The sequence below is a fragment of the Chelmon rostratus genome, chromosome 24, assembly GCF_017976325.1.
Source record: "Chelmon rostratus isolate fCheRos1 chromosome 24, fCheRos1.pri, whole genome shotgun sequence".
Classification (NCBI taxonomy): Eukaryota; Metazoa; Chordata; class Actinopteri; order Chaetodontiformes; family Chaetodontidae; genus Chelmon; species Chelmon rostratus.
In genome coordinates this window covers 12,234,366-12,250,413 of record NC_055681.1, presented here as the reverse complement: position 1 = coordinate 12,250,413, position 16,048 = coordinate 12,234,366, and the positions used below count along the sequence as shown (strand labels likewise).

General features: G+C 42.6%; 1 protein-coding gene across 1 annotated transcript in view; it reads left to right on the top strand.

Annotated features, from left to right (window-relative positions):
• Nucleotides 1-16,048, top strand: part of zranb3 (zinc finger, RAN-binding domain containing 3) — an 82,554-nt gene that overhangs the window by 33,209 nt on the left and 33,297 nt on the right. Inside the window, exons 10-14 of the mRNA XM_041966278.1 lie at nt 1,560-1,679; nt 2,344-2,523; nt 2,893-3,066; nt 4,736-5,213; nt 11,377-11,673. Of these exons, the coding sequence (XP_041822212.1) occupies nt 1,560-1,679; nt 2,344-2,523; nt 2,893-3,066; nt 4,736-5,213; nt 11,377-11,673 (1,249 nt within the window). The remainder of the gene's footprint in view (nt 1-1,559; nt 1,680-2,343; nt 2,524-2,892; nt 3,067-4,735; nt 5,214-11,376; nt 11,674-16,048) is intronic.

The window sequence follows — 16,048 nt, the reverse complement described above, 5'->3', positions numbered from 1 at the left end:
TGAGTGTAATGCAGCGGTATGACGTGTGATAACACTTTGCTCGGTGAGAGGTTCACTCTCTGGTGCGTTCGCACTCACCAATTAACAGAGACGGGCTAAAAAAAAAAAGGATCGACAGGCGACGCGCTGTGATGAGAAGCTTGGCAGAGACAGTCACGATGCCATCACAGCTTTTAGGCTCCACGCTTTTCCGTTCCTCACCTGGTGTCCAACCAGTTAGAGTTTGTTTAATAAAGTTGTGGATGTTTTATACTTGTAAATATAGCACACTTAATGCAGGAGGCAAATAACTGTGATGAAACAGCCGGTTGATTTCTGTTGATGAAACCTGGTGCGTACTTAGTTCTCCACGAGCACAGTTATTTGACCTTTAGTTTTCCAGGAAAGTCTGACCTCTGTGGTCTTTCTCAGCAAGGCTCTGCTTCATATTCATGCAGTTACAGTTACATTCACACGTGGGAGCTGCGCAGCGTAAACACACTCTTCTGCTGTCGACCACTGAGCAGCTCCGCAGGACCGATGGACCCAAATCAAAAGAGTGCAGTTGCCACAGTGCATTAGCAGCTCAGTGAATGTCAAATTCAGGTTTAATGAACACGCCGCCGCTGCTTTCTTTGTTTGGTGCTATGAAAAGTTACAAAATATGGTATTATTGCTTTCATTTTCTTTCAAAGAGCCTATTTTATTTACTGTAATTCATTGTGGCTCCTCTGCTCGTGCTTTCTCTGGTGCGTTCATTCACACATCTGCCATTGAAATATCTGCAGTGTAGAAGGCAGGTTAATGAAATGCTCCCGACCTTTAATGTTCCAGCACAAATCTGTACCTGCTTTTTAGAAGCAAACAATACTGTCCCTCGCAAATTGCGTGAACCTTTAGTCAATTCAATGGAATGTGCAAACAGCCGCACATACATTATCTCCTACCAGTTATTTTCAGTTGCACCTCAGACCACAGCCAAATGACGCTTCTAGGCTAATAAACCTGTGATAAATAATAGGACACATCTCTATGAGGCACGAAAGATGTGGTTAGCCTGGCCTTAAAAGTTTGAATCGTGTTGAATTTTCAAGTGTAACCTGTAAAACGCATCCATCCAGCTCATTAAACTCAGCAGTTTCGCTGCCACAGCTTTGCTTGGGCTGGTATGACCAGTTGCTTATGCTGTCTAATGCTAGCTAATGTGAGCAAAGTTTAGGATTTTAGCATGTAGCCGGGAAACATTTCAGTGACTTTGTCACGAAGAATGTAAGAGGAAAACACACAGTTGCTCATAAAGTTGTTATGGCTAACATATTAGTGTTACCTATTTACACAGTTATATGTGATCCATCGTTGATCTGAAAAATATGAATAAAGTCAGCTTAAATCAAATTTTCCTTCCTCTGAATAAACAGAAATGATTCTGAAAACCAGCATCATTCAAAGATTTCTCTGTTGCAGGTGTTCCATCAGCTGTGCACATGGCCTGTGCCTGGTTTGCTGTTGCGGTCATCCATTATGAACTGAACGTTCCTCCGAAAAGTAAATACTGTCTGGTCTTGCGTCTTTTGTTCCAGGCTGGCTATATCCGTATCGATGGCAGTGTCCCAGCCTCAGAACGAATCCAGCTGGTCAACAAGTTCCAGAGTGACCCGGAGATACGAGTGGCCGTCCTAAGCATCCAGGCAGCCGGTCAGGTACTCGCACAAACAAACACACAGACGCTCTTTGACTCAACATCATTTTTTATTTTAGTTGAGCGATAAAGAAGATTCACTTTATCACAAAAATGATGCGTTTTCTGAGCCACTGAAAACAAAATCTGCTTTGAAAATAAAGAGGCTTGGAAACACAAATCCCACTTTATGTCCTGGAATAGTCATTGAAAAATGGTTGATTTTTATCTACAGAAATGTCTAAAAAGGGCTGTAAAGACTTACTGCAAATACACTGCCTGAAGAACTAGTGCTATATTACTGTAATACCACAATAAATTGGCTAAATAGACTCATTTGTTTGTTAATAATGATGCCTGTTGATTGTAGGGAATCCTAATCAAGGCTTGTTCAAGTAGAAATAAATGCTGAAAATGCATTTTACTTGCAAACTTAATAAACTCAATTATTCTGAGTGGCCGAGCATGTGCAGAAATGTGCATTCCAATCAAATGAAGTAGGTGCTTGAACCACTAATCTGGCAATTAACAGCTAATATTCTGTTGTCAAAAAGGATTTAACTAAATTAAATTTCATTGGTTGTGGAATGTTCCGTTTAAAGTGGTTGAATGACGTGTTTCTGTTCTGATTGGGCTATTATTTGTGTGTGTGTGTGTGTGCGCGTGTGTGTGTGTGTCCTCTCCAGGGTTTGACCTTCACCGCCGCCACCCATGTGGTGTTTGCCGAGCTCTACTGGAACCCCGGCCACATCAAGCAGGCTGAAGATCGAGCCCACCGCATCGGGCAGACGTCCTCAGTCAACGTGCACTACCTCATTGCCAAGGGCACCTTTGACACTGCCATGTGGTCCATGCTCAATAGAAAGGTACCGTGGATGATGGATAAAAAAAAAATGTGCTGTAATATTTAATTTGAATGATAAATTCTGGACAGTGCTGCTGAATCACTTGTATATTTCTCTCTAATCTTGCAGAATGTGTCTGTCATCTTAAATATTTAGCGTCATATGCCAGATGCATGTATGCATAAACTTAGAAGCATCAGTGACATTGATTTGCATGTGAGAACAGGCTTTGGGGATTTACGTTAATGATAACAGATGTCAAGATTTGTAATCAAAGCTGAATTCTCCCCTTTGTATTTTTTTTCTGCGAAAACGTTTGATGGTGAAACCAAATGGAAACATGGAAGAAAAAAAAACGTTGTGTAGAACTGAGTGTCCTCTGTTCTTCAGGAAAATGTGACCGGCAGCACCCTGAATGGCAGGAAGGAATATCTGAAGGCCGACGAGGGCGACAAGGACAAGTGGGAGTTCCTCAACTTTGCGGACGCGTGGACGCCGAATGAGATGGTGCTGCCGCTGGAGGGAAACACAGGAGATGTCAAAGACGACATGTTCTTCAGTCATGTGAGTCAGATGGAGGGGCTGTTTCAGTTTAGCTTTTTTTCATATAGTTCTGAGACTATTAAAAAGGAAAGTGAGTATTTACTAGACAGCAGCAAACAACAATAAATGTAATATTAAATTCTAAGGCACTGACTATAAAACAGCAGAACATGTCAATTAAATTTGTATACTGTCTTATAGAATAGTCATCTTTTATATTTTCCATCACTTAGTATGTATGTTCAATATTTGAGGAGGTTTTGATATAAGGAGGCAGAAAGTTCTTTTTTTTTGGTTGCCATTCTAGAGAAATTGCACACTGTACGAGGACCTTGGGAAACTCGTAACAAGGGACCTTGTCGCTCTAGTGAGGTTCTCTGAATGGAGCTTAATAAAGTCCTTCAAAGGGGAAGGAACCAGATTGTGAATAATCTATAGACCAAACTTACTCAGAAATATTACAGTTTTTAAAACTCAGATGACATTTCAGTGGAGTAACCATGGTAACGTTGAAATTTGCCTTCCAAGTGTTTCAAGGCTTTTTTTTAATAGATGCAGTAATTGAGGTAGAACATAAGAGCTCATCTAAATTTCAATAATAATGACTATGTCTGGGGTTTGTGACACTAAATCTTTTTTTATGTGATTTCTCATAGAAACATACATTCAGTAGCTCAGTAATAAAGTTAATTATCCTTTAAAGCCAACTGAATAAACCCATGTCATAGAAACACCTGCTTCTACAGTTTATTCACATTTCTCTTTGTCTGCTAATGTCAGTAACCTCTGTTCACAGGGAGTATCTAATATGTGACAGTAATGTAAAACAGAACATAGAAAAAGTCTAAAAGTACAACATGTTCATGTCAATCAGGAGCACTCGTGTCTGTCTGCTAACAACATTTCAGCTGATGTGTGACCCTGCAATGCACACAACAAAACAAACCTACCTAAAAGTCACTTTTGCCTCCTGTGGTGTCAGTGTGTTTAATGGTGTGTCACACGAGAGCTGATCAGTTGGTCCTGTGAACTAAGCTCGACAGCATGTGATAAGTTGCACTAAAAATGACCTGAAGATCCACCTGTTGTTGTCCGTCGTGGTATTGTGAGAATGCCAGATTATTGAAAATATGAAATATTCAAGAGGTTTCAGTCAGTTGGCTGCAGGTGAGGATTTACACAACAACCGGCCGGTGAACATGGCTGTGAGTCACCATTGGACACGTAAACATATAACAGTTGTAATTTTGATCCCACATTTATTGACTTTGATAGCATGAGGAGGAAAGTTAGTTCTATATGTTCTATAGCAAACATGCAGGTCACACTACACCTACTTTAAAGTGGATTACAGTAAGAATTCAGATATTTTTCAATGACTGGTTGTTTGTAGCAAGTCTTGAAAATGATGTTGCTGTCAGACTTTTGAAGAACTGAAAGGTTTTTCTGTGCCTGTTCATTATTAGTCATCAAGCAGATTTCATTATTCTTTCCTGTGTTACCAGGATACAACTTGTCGTCAGAAAATGTCACTTTGTATTTTTATCAAAGGCTCAAATGACAGTTGCAACAAAAGGGAGATTTGTATCACGGATGTTATGTTGTTTAACAGCTGGGTTAAAAGCTGTAAGTCATGTAACAAATGTTAACTGTGTGACAAAAGTGTAACTTCAGCTTGCTTTCTTCTTAGTTTGAGAAAGAAAAGCAGCACAGCATTCGCTCCTTCTTCTCCCCGAGTGCCAGCAAGGAGAAGAAGAGGAAGAGAACAGAAGATCAAGAGACGTCTTCCATCTCTTCAGATACGACTGCAGCACCAACTGGCAGCGGCACAAACTCCGAGAAGAGGGAGGAGAAGAAAGAAATGTCCTGCTCCCTGTCCCCCGCCTTGCCCGACCAGGACTTCTCCCCCCAGCTGAAGAGGCTCCGGATGCCACAACCCAGCCTGAGCCCAAAGTCCCGATTTGGGGCGAGGCGGAGGTCGACGGCTGCGGGGATCGACTCCGGCAGCCCCGGCGCCCCGGTGTCTTTCATGGCCCCGCGGAAGCTGTCGCAACCCGACTCTCCCACTGAGTCCTGGAGCTGCGGGTCCTGCACCTACTCCAACAGCAGCCTGTTGCCTTACTGCGAGATGTGCGAGTTCCCACGCTCGTCCTCTGCTGCTGGGTCAGGTAGGATTAACAAACAAGTAATAACAAATCATCTGATCAATCCACCCCTACTGTGTGTGTGTGTGTGTGTGCGCGCGCGCGCCTGTGTGCTCTACTATTTATTCTTTTCTTAATTCACAAACTTCATTTCACTGATTGCAAAACAAGCCGGATTCCATTAAGAAAAAGACAATAATTCCATCATCCCTCGCTTGAAATGAAGCACCTGAAGCTGAAATCCATTCATTGCTTTATTTTCCTTCCCGTCAATATCAATCGTAGCAGTCTGTTGACATAATACTTTTGAACAGCATTACAGATTTCACCAGATGGAGATGCGTGATAGCGAAAGATGGAGGCAGGCTTGCCAGAGTCTGAAATAGCTCTGCTCGGAGAATATTGTCTGTCTCGCTCGCTCTCTGCAGATGACAAGGACGCAGCATAATTCTCACCTGTCAAGCCGAGAGAGAGAGCGAACAGGCGCCTACTATTGCTGCAATCGTCTCGCACAAAGTTGGGAAAAGTTGAGCTGGCTCTGGCTGATATCTCTGACAGCCTATGATTGTATCTTGCACAAGAGAGGGGAGGGAAGTTGTTATGACCTGGCAGGCTGCAGGTCCACGCTCTTTAAATGTCTGAGATGCATCAGATCGACTTAAAAAAAAAATAGCCCAAAATTTGATGCAGTTGCAGCAGCAGTGATGCTTAGGCAGTGCTGGTTTTAATGCTTCTTTTAATGCAGGATGTTGCATTGGATGTTATGGTTGTACTTAGATCAGAATGCTTGTAATTTAAAGTCAGACAAACACACATGTACATCTACACACTTGGATCCAACTCTCCATTCTGACACAGCCTCCCACTGAAAATCCCCTGAAAGAATTACTACACCAACAGCTGGCAAAGATGATTCATTAAAGAAAAAGACGCGACAGGAGAAGATACTGTACACTGAAAAGAAATAACTGCAAAGGTCTTTTAAGTTCACTGCCTGTTCACCAACTGTACATCGATGAAATCACATCTTACAACCGCTCAGCTCCAGAGTTAGGTCTCAAAGTTGAAAGTAAAAGTTGAGAGTTTTTAAAGTCAAAATGCTCATTAATTAAGAATAATTTCATGGTGTCAGAATGGACACGTCTCAAGATTGCTCATTAAAAAAAAAAACAATCCTCAGGTGATCAAAACCTCTGGCCCTTTGGCTGCCAACCAGCCAAGTGTGTAAAGGGATCTTTTCCCCTATTGGCTGACAAATAAAGGCTTTTTTGATCCATGCTGAAATCACAATTACATGTTTAATTCGAAAAAATGCATCTACCAAGTCAAGGCGTTAGGTTTATACAGTGGGAAATCTCAAGGACTGGTTGAGCAATTGGCTGAGTTTTATTTACCTTCATTTAAAAATATTTTAGAATAGAGACTATGGGAAAAACTCTTCCAAGGGTTAGATGAGACCATCAGTGCCACTCTCATATGTGTGCACTAACTATGTAGCTGGAGCCAGGAGGCAATTAGCTTATCTTAGCTTAGCATAAAGACTGGAAACAATGGGAATCAGCAACACAGAACAGGAAGAAAACACGCCTACCAGCACCCCTAAAGCTCACTAATCATGAGTCAAACGTGTTAATTGCAGTATAAGCTTTTATAAGCTGTGTCCCCCTGCCTCTCATTTAACTCTCAGCAAGAAAGCATATATGCGTATATCCCAAAATGTTGAACTCTTCCTTTAGAGACATAATGTTTTATAACTGCATAACACCACAGCTAGTCCTTACAGTGAAAGGAAACTATAAAGGTTTTGAGGTTAGGAAGGAACTTTAAATAACTTTAAATGGATCCAAGATGTCAGAATGCAAAGACAGCAGGATGACTCATGGCAACTACCTCTGGCCCTTTGCACTCTGCAAACTGATCTTTGCCCCTGTTGTCTGACTGATTGCCGCCTTTATTTCACCATGAAATCAAACATATGGAGGGGCAAGCATGATAGGGGAAAGGAAATGAGCAGTAAACATGATTGAAACTGATTACCTTTAACAGTAGCACTGTATGTCACTATAAGAAATTGTTGATTGAATGAAGGAATAATTGATTTATTGAGTTTTATTTATCTGGTTTTCCTAATTACCCCAAGTGTGAACTGTACTTCCTTAAGTAGGGAAATATAAAACCTGGGATTAAGTCAAAAAAACACAATATTCTGGTTATTTTACGTAAAAGGAATGCTACCTAGCTAGCAGCTAATGCAGTGAGCTATTCAATGCTACTGTTGCCCAACACCTGAGGACATTTCATTAGATTAAAACTTTCTATATCGTTGTTTTACTTCATTAAAATGCAAAGAGTGCGTGAAGCTCTCAGTCAAGATGATTATTTTCGCCATAAACACATATACAGTATGTATGCATTATCCAGGATGACATGTTTGAGTATTAATAGTTTGTTCATAACACATTCAATTTCTCACCTGTCTGCAGTAATGATTCTCAGGTGTCTTTATGCTAATATAGGATCTATATTTAGTCTCAAGTATCAAGTAAATATTGGCTATCCTCAAGGTTTGTTTGCAGCTCAGTCCATTGCACTAAAACACACACAGTTCAAACAGCCAGTACCTCAGGCTTTGAGCAGTGCAAAAACACACACCCACACCCTCACCCACACACACACATTATTTTTTTTTACAGAATTCACCCCCCCATTTCATGCTCAGCTGCAGCAGATGCTTGATAACTATTCTGCAATCACACTCTCTTCTTTGTCACAAGCGCCACTCTGCATTCACAGCAGCAGGCTGTGTCAGCTCGCCAGACGTGGAATTTAACAACCTGCTAAATTTGTAAATGACAGACTGTGCTGAGAAATAACAACTGTATTTATGGAGATATCTCTCAACTTGGCACTGCAATCCTCAGCTTGGCGAAATGTAAGAAAATAATCAGGTCACAGCCCATAGAATGACATGAGAGACGTTACCCCTTCAAGAGCGTGGTACAAGTTGCATCAGTGGTATGAAGACATGTTGCAGAGAATCACTTAATAGCAACACATGATGCAAGGACATCATGGCTTCATATTTGGACATTTGGCCTTGGCTGTCTGTGGATTTGAGCAGCATGGCAGATATACAGAAAGACAGCAGCTGTAGAAGAAGAATAGTCAGCATGCAGACGGATATTCGTCTGTGGTACCATGAGGCACTTGTACCACAATTGAACACGCCAGAATGAGATGCACGATGTGAGAAGGAAAAGAAAGATTTTTGTGATTAGATGAAAAGTACTGAAGCTTGATGTGGGAAACAGAAATTGCAGGTTTGAAGCTCGCTACCAACTGTCAGTGTAGCAAACTGAGCCTTCGCTAAGCATCTTTCCCTTAGATACTGTTGCTACATCTGTAAAGCCTTCCATCCCAGAACGGCACATGCAGTTTGCAATGATAACAGTGGTAGACTTGACTTCTTAAAGTTTCCAGCTCACTTTTTATAATGAGAACTCTATTACAGTGCATATGTACTTGACGGCCATATAAGCGATGTGCTTTACAACCGTAGCTTAAATTCAAAGTCCCAAACAAGGGATTTCTCCTAATGTAGCTAGCTATCGATATTCACCATAACATTGTACATCATAGCTTACATTCGAGCAGATAGACACATTTAAAACACACTTTTTGATTTTGAAAGGCTAAAGAGAGCAAGTATTGCTCCCACAACAGCCCCATGAGCATCACTTTGTCATTTTGAGAAATCCAAACAGGCCTGCTGTACCTAGCTGGAGTTTCTAAACTGCAATTATTATTATGCAATTATCGATTGTTGTAGGGTTTTAGTGAATGGTAATTGGTTAAAGCCAGTTTTTTTATTTGGAGACATCTTTGGTCTAATGTCTTTTTCGACACTTTCAATACTAAAATTGGAATTTCTGAAGCATGCTCTGCTTTATCTGTATAGCCATGGTGGCCATCATGTCAACCACAGAAAAATATTTCCTATACGGCAAGGAGGGGAACTTACCAAATTCAGCTTTCATTAATCAGACACAAATTGAATCACTGTTGTGCTGTAATGTGTCAATAATCAAACTGTCATGTATTATAACCTTTATGTGACAGGGTTTGGCATCTCTGGTAGGTTCGTCTAAACAGTTTCCTGAAGTTCATTTAATGTCTGTAAACAACCAGACATCTTCTGTTCAGCCATTTTCGGATTGAAACAGTGATGTTGAGTTCCTGCGTTTGCAGCTTTTTCAGGCCGAGAGCGTGGGCACAGTTCAGTCCTTTGGTAGACCAGCAATTTGTCTCTCAACACCTACTGTGAGAGATGTATACAGGAAGAGAGCAATTTGGCTATCTCCTGGCTCTCTACACCTCTCAGCTAGCACTCTATACTTGTCCTGATTTTTACTTTAACTGTTTGATATCATACAGTACTTGAGGAACCGGTGCTGTCCTCTTCTTTGATGCTTCTTTGTCACATGCTGCAGCTGTTTCACTCCCAGCAAACTGCAAGAAAAGCTTTTCCTGTTTTCAGCTACTGGAGTGCGTCATTTTTCATGTGAATCCTCATAAGCTTACGTCGTTGGTTCACATGTAGGATCACATGCTTTTTGAAAGTGTTTGTGTACCGTAGTATGGTTGTGTGCCTGGATTTGCGACTCGATTTTGGAACCTTATCAAGCCACTACAGACATAATGGGGCCCTGATTGGGAGGAAAACAAGGGGGTTGACTGGTAAAGTCGAGGCACAGCCCTGTAGGATTTCCCCGTTAACATCTTCCTCGGTGGGGACAGCTTAACACAAATTGAGCCGTCTCTCCGCGGTCTCGCTCGGCTTGTTAGCGAAGGGGGGCAGCGGTGGGGCCAGGAGCCCGGAGACTCAGATGACATTTCAGGGAGCCGACTAGAGGGTGGCCTTTTGAAGAAACAAGCCACAGAGAGGCAGGATCACTAATTAGCCCTCTGCGTCCCTGCGTCTCACAACTTACTGTCTTGTTAGATTTCACACCTCAAGTTCAACAAATAATGTGAAAGGATGATTTAAATTTAACCAGGAAAGTAGGGAAAGGAAATTGTATAGCACTTCTCTCCAAGAAGTTCTGTTCAGACTGAAAGTGACATTTCCATTTGGTTATGAATAATTGTTTTCTCTCCTTCAGCAGCTAATCTGTCAGTTAGCCTTACCTTGATAATAAACATCAGTGCTAGTTTATGAGCGGCAGCGCCTCAGAACATGACTTAAAAGTAACATTTCGAATAATATGGAGTCTATGAATGGTAATGGCATAATCCTTGCATCCATTAACATTTTTGTGGCTTAGATTTCTGCCTGACCTTCACAGAATTACAACATTCGGTATGAATGAAAACCACATGAAGGCTTTGAGGGTGGAACTGCAGAACGAGCTTGAGAGCCAGTCGACAAGGCGCTGTAAACTGTTTCTTTAAAGCGAGAAATGCATTTGGCATCCCGCCATTATCAGCTGTTGAATACCGCTCCCTGCACCCGGCTGGAGCGCTGCACAGATGCAGCAATCGCTGCCGATTATTTTGTTTAGGTTTGATTGCACGTGATGCAGGCGGGCAATTAAGAAAACAATGTGACATGAGCGTAATTCATTCTCCTGGCACGTTATATTGGCTGCTTGATCCCAGAGCTGGTGAAGGGAGGGGGGTGGCGGCTGCTGCGGCAGGTGTTCCATCTGCAGCCTTCTGCTTCACTGCTGATGTGCTGGTGAGCAAGGATCTAAAGATTCCTGTCCAGGGTAGACCTGAAGTTAGTGGTCAGAATGTAGCAATCAGCCAGCCACGGAGAATGAATAACAAACATCAGAGAATGTTTCATGTGCACTGTAAAACTGCTTCCTTGTAAAAATGTACATCCTCCTGGAAAGAGTTGGTTGTGTTTATACATTCCACTACGTCCTTGCTTATGTCTTCGTCTTTACACATTCACATCTTCTGAAATTGTCCGTAAAGGACTTATGATGGCTAATAACATCACTAATGAGCCATATTGAGTTTTACTTTTATGTCAGAAGTCATTTTGTCATGCTGTCACTCTCTTCAGATGATGGATATCTCACCAGGGAATTAAACTCTTCAAAGTCTGATTACACTGTGCAACTCGGCCAATAAAGTAATCTTCATCTCTCTCTCCCTCCCCCTTTCTCTCCTGGCTCAGAGCCACCCAGGCCTCGGCAGCCCCCCTCACCCGAGCGGGACCGGGCATGCGTCGTCCTCTCCAGCACCGACAGCGAGCCAGAGCTCAGCCGGGGAAAAGCCCGGCCTCCGAAAACGCGCGAAGACAAACAGAGCGAGGAGGAGGAGGAGGAGGATGAGCCTCCGAAAGACAAACAGAAACTAGGAGAAGCAGAGGAGGAGGAGGACAAGCGGCAGCTCAAAGGCAAACAATCAGCGGGAGAGCGAGGCGACAACGTCGCTGGCGGTGGCGACCGCCTCCCCCCTGACCACACACAGGGTAATCCCACCTGCAATCTTCTCCTTTTCATATCTAGGGAAATTGGCTGGTGCCGCGTTGTCACCTGCCCATATAATGCTGTTTAATATCATCACTTCAAACCAATAAGGGACTATATCTCATTCCATATGTGGCTGGCCATTATTATTCTTACTATTATTGGTATCTAGTTGGGGATATTGCCTATTTCTACACTCAGTAAGGAGATATTGAGTAAATCCTTGCTCATCTCCAGAGTGCAGAGACCTGCGTGAAGCACCAAAATGCACACAAGGTTTGAGGTTCGATCACTGTCCAGTAGGCAACTGATGAGCATCTGATTGGCTATTTTTTAATAAAGTGGACTGAGGTCTAATTACATAAAAGGCACAAGTTCCCTCCCGACACCAACTTATTCTTGAAACACAACCTGCCTTCTCTGCTCTCTGCGTCCACTCTGGTTATATGTGTACATGTCTGCAGGTCTCTGAGGGATGTGAAGAAACAAATTCCCAATTACACAGTGTGTAATATTGCAAATTAAGACCTCTGTGTTCAAGTGCTTGTGTCTCAAAGGGATACGCAAAGCAATAAATTGCACTAATTACAAAGAACTAATTACACCGTGTGCAATATGAAGAGCTCTAAAAAAATTGCCAGACTAGCAGAGTCTAAGAAAAGCCTGTGACCTGGGTGTTGCCTCGGAGAGTGTGCAGACGTTTTGGGGCTGAGTTATTGAAGGATGAAACTGAGCTGGAAGCAGTTCAGGCCTGTTTTTTAAGCTCCTTTGTCGAATGCTTAACATATAAAGGAGCACAAGCCATTTAGGTTTTAACAGGCAAGCTATCAACCCCTATTACCCTTTAACACCCCAAGATCAGTGTGCAACAACTTGGCAGGTTCCTTTCCTTGCAGAGCCCCCACACGCAGACACACACACTTTGACATCTATTAGTGGCCAGAGATTGTCGAGTGGTTAATTTCCTCTCTCTGTAGCTACCTGCGCCTCGCCACCCCCCACTGCAGTCCCTCCTGCACTCTGTGTCCACCCCCCACACTCACAAGTGAAAAAATACTAAAGGTGAGCGAAAGGCCCGCTTTCTTTTTTTAAAAACACCTCTATTTAGAGCGACTCTCGGGGAGAGATAAAAGCTTCACTGTCGATCAGAAATGGCAGCACTAAGGAGACACTGCTGGACGCCGACTTACCCCCCCGACACACACACACACACACACACACACCTCTCCTTTAGACATGTACTTTTCCCTGGAGACAACAAATAAATATCTAGCTGTCCGTGTCCGTCTGTCGTTCTGCCTATAGAGCTAGCTATATGCATGCTAGCTACCTTTTTAGCTTAAGATCCTGTCTTTGTCTGTCTTTACCTTTTTGTCCGTCTGTCTGTCTGCCTGTCTACCTATTTAGCCTGCTATCTTTTTATTTTACTGTCTTCAGTGTATCAGTCTATCTTTTTGTCCATCTATCTGTCTGTCTGTGTCGCTGTCTGTCAGTCTTTCTATCAATCTGTCTCTAAGCCTAAAAAGCGATCTATCTTTCTGTTGTCTGTCTGTCCTTCTGTATAACTGTCATCCGTTTGTCTATCGACAGCATCTGTCAGTCTAACTTTCTTTCTGTCTGTCCACCTGTCTGTTCATCTTTCTGTCTATCCTGTTTGTGGTTCGTCGGTTTGTTAGTTACATGCCGTTGCCAGCGTGGGTTTAGTATGAAACACAGCGGTTGTCCAATAAAAGTGACCTATGGGGTCAGGAGCGGAGCCTAATGATTTTCCTCTACCTGCCCGTGGTTTTCGAAGGCAAACCGCAGAGCTGCCGGCCGCCCACGTCTCTTGATTGCTCTGAGATTACTTTCCTCACAGCACAGACAGGCAATCACTCCTCCTCCACCTCCCTGTCTCTTTCTCCATCCATCTGCATGGCCCAAACATTTAAACATGGATGCACGTTATTTTTTTTGCTCGTTGGTTTTTGTTTTTTTTGGGCATGTTAGTGCAAACGTTGCAGCTGCATCAGCTGCGCCAAACCTCTTCATACTCGAAGTGCACAGTTAGAATTTTTGTTTTATATCTTTTGTTTCAATCCTGCAGAAGATGAGATGACTCAGTCCAATTAGGCGTTGTTTTCTCTCTCTCGCAGTAAAATAACAGATAAATCCCTTGGGGTGTTTTGAAGGCACTGTTCATACTGTGTAAGTGACAGTCTAATAAGACGGCTTTGTAAGATGAATTGCCCCCATCATATAAATGGCCCACTTAATGCAGCTGGCGCGTTCCGCCACTACAAACAGGGAAAGGGGGGAAAAAACTGCTTACAGCAAATATAGGGTGCACATTGCAGAGCTGCTAGGTTTCATTACAGAGGTAGAAGGGCAGATAGATGGGATTTTGTGAAATGTTAGTGTCCTAAAAATGTTTGGTTCCACGGTTGTAACGCTGCACAATACTTCCATCTGGTCATCTTGATATTTTCAGGCACAAAGTGGCCCATTCCAGCTGAAGCCAGGGCGAGATTAGAGCAGCGTGTACCAGACCCAGGAATTGCACCTAAGAGGACGGCAAATGTAAAAATGAAAGATATGGACATTGTGCAGGATAGGTCGAAGAGAGAAATTGACTTAACAAGATGACCTCACCTTGAAAGAAAAAAAGTTTTAACATCACAAGATCAGACAAATCAGTGGCGGAATATAACTGACCCGCGTCCCTCTAGTATAAGTTAACCACGAGCAGCGCTGTGGAGTCATTTCTATGTCGTAACATTAAATCTGCATCACTGAATAGGCAAAATGTCATTAAAGCTCACAAGTATTATTTATGAAGAGTCAAACAACCCACAACTGTTATCAGATTTTGATGTAAATGTTGCTAATGTTGCCTGATCCTGATACTTCCAACTACATATCACCCACTTCATGACAAGCCCGGAGGCACGAGGTTTTCAAGACTCAAAATGCAGACCACAGACAACTCAGCGAGGTTTCAAAATAAAGGAAATTTATTAACACAAATCGCTCAGGATAAATGACCAAAATGCAGACTAGGTAATGCATCAAAGTACAACAGAATACGCTAAGGATAATCTTGACTGGTAAGGAACAAAAACTATCAATGGCTCAGAAATGGCTCGACAACAAAGTAGCAAACAAAAGATACAAGGCTGGACTATATATACACGAGGTAACAAAGAACAGGTGGAGACAATTAGGGCGGGGTAGACAATCAGACAGGCGGGGAACACACCGGGAAGTCAAGGGTCTGAAACGAGAGGAGAGTTAGGTTTCACAATAAAACAGGAAGTACAAGACAAGACATGACACTCGTGAACAAAACACATTAACAAATCCGACGAGACATGACACTTCAAACCAGAGAAAAACACAAAATACAGAAGTCTCTCGTTTGAAATAACCCAAACTGCTCTAACTTTGGTAGGAAATTGTGCGTGAGCCCCCATCACTCGTAACAAGAAGCTGATTAAGAAAATGTGTTTTCAGGGCTTTTCATTTCTTGCTGATATCAGTTCAAAGTAATTATAATATGATTTTCTCTGATAGCATTATACCATAATGTTAGAATGTTCCCACCCTCAAAGCATGATGAGAGGGATGCCTTTGTTCCAGTGTGTCACTCAGCCCTCGCAGTGTTTCAGTACAAAAGCTGATCCTGTCCCGTAACCACCAGAGACCCGGTGCAGATACATGGCAGCACCTGTTCGATGGAAACGCTGCTGTCACAGACATCAGCCTGTGTCAGTATTTTCACCCATTAGCAAGCCAAATGGACACACACACACACACACATTGTCAGGAACATGCACACACAGACACGGCAGACAACTGGCCACGCGAAGTGATTTAAGGCAAGTATTATCAGAGTGTTATAGGTCATTGTCTAAATGAAGCGTGGTCGAGCAGCGGCGGTCTCATTTCCACCGCCTGACCTTTTCTTGCTAGATGCTGGCAGGATGAGCGAGCTACATTGCTGACATTAATGACTCGCTCTCTCTCTCTTCTCTCTCTCCGTTCCTCTCCATCTGTGACCATCATTTTATCACACTCTCTCTCTCTCGCTTTCGCTCTCTAGATGCGTTCCCATAACTCTGAACTTGTGAAAAATAAATTGGGAGGTTTCTGTCAAAGAAACGGGCCTTTCAGTGTAGCTTAACAGTGTAACACAACATTAATCGAACGGTACAGCATTTTGGGTAATGTTCTTATTTGCTTATATTGCATAAGCAAACAGTGGGTTTTCAACTTTGGTGAACTTTGACATGCAAATCTGTGCTGCTGTGAAGCAGGAGAAGGTGTCACTGCTTATTAGATGTGCAGCACAATCCACTTTTATCTAACATCCTCTGTCAGAGTATAAGCTGCAAAAGA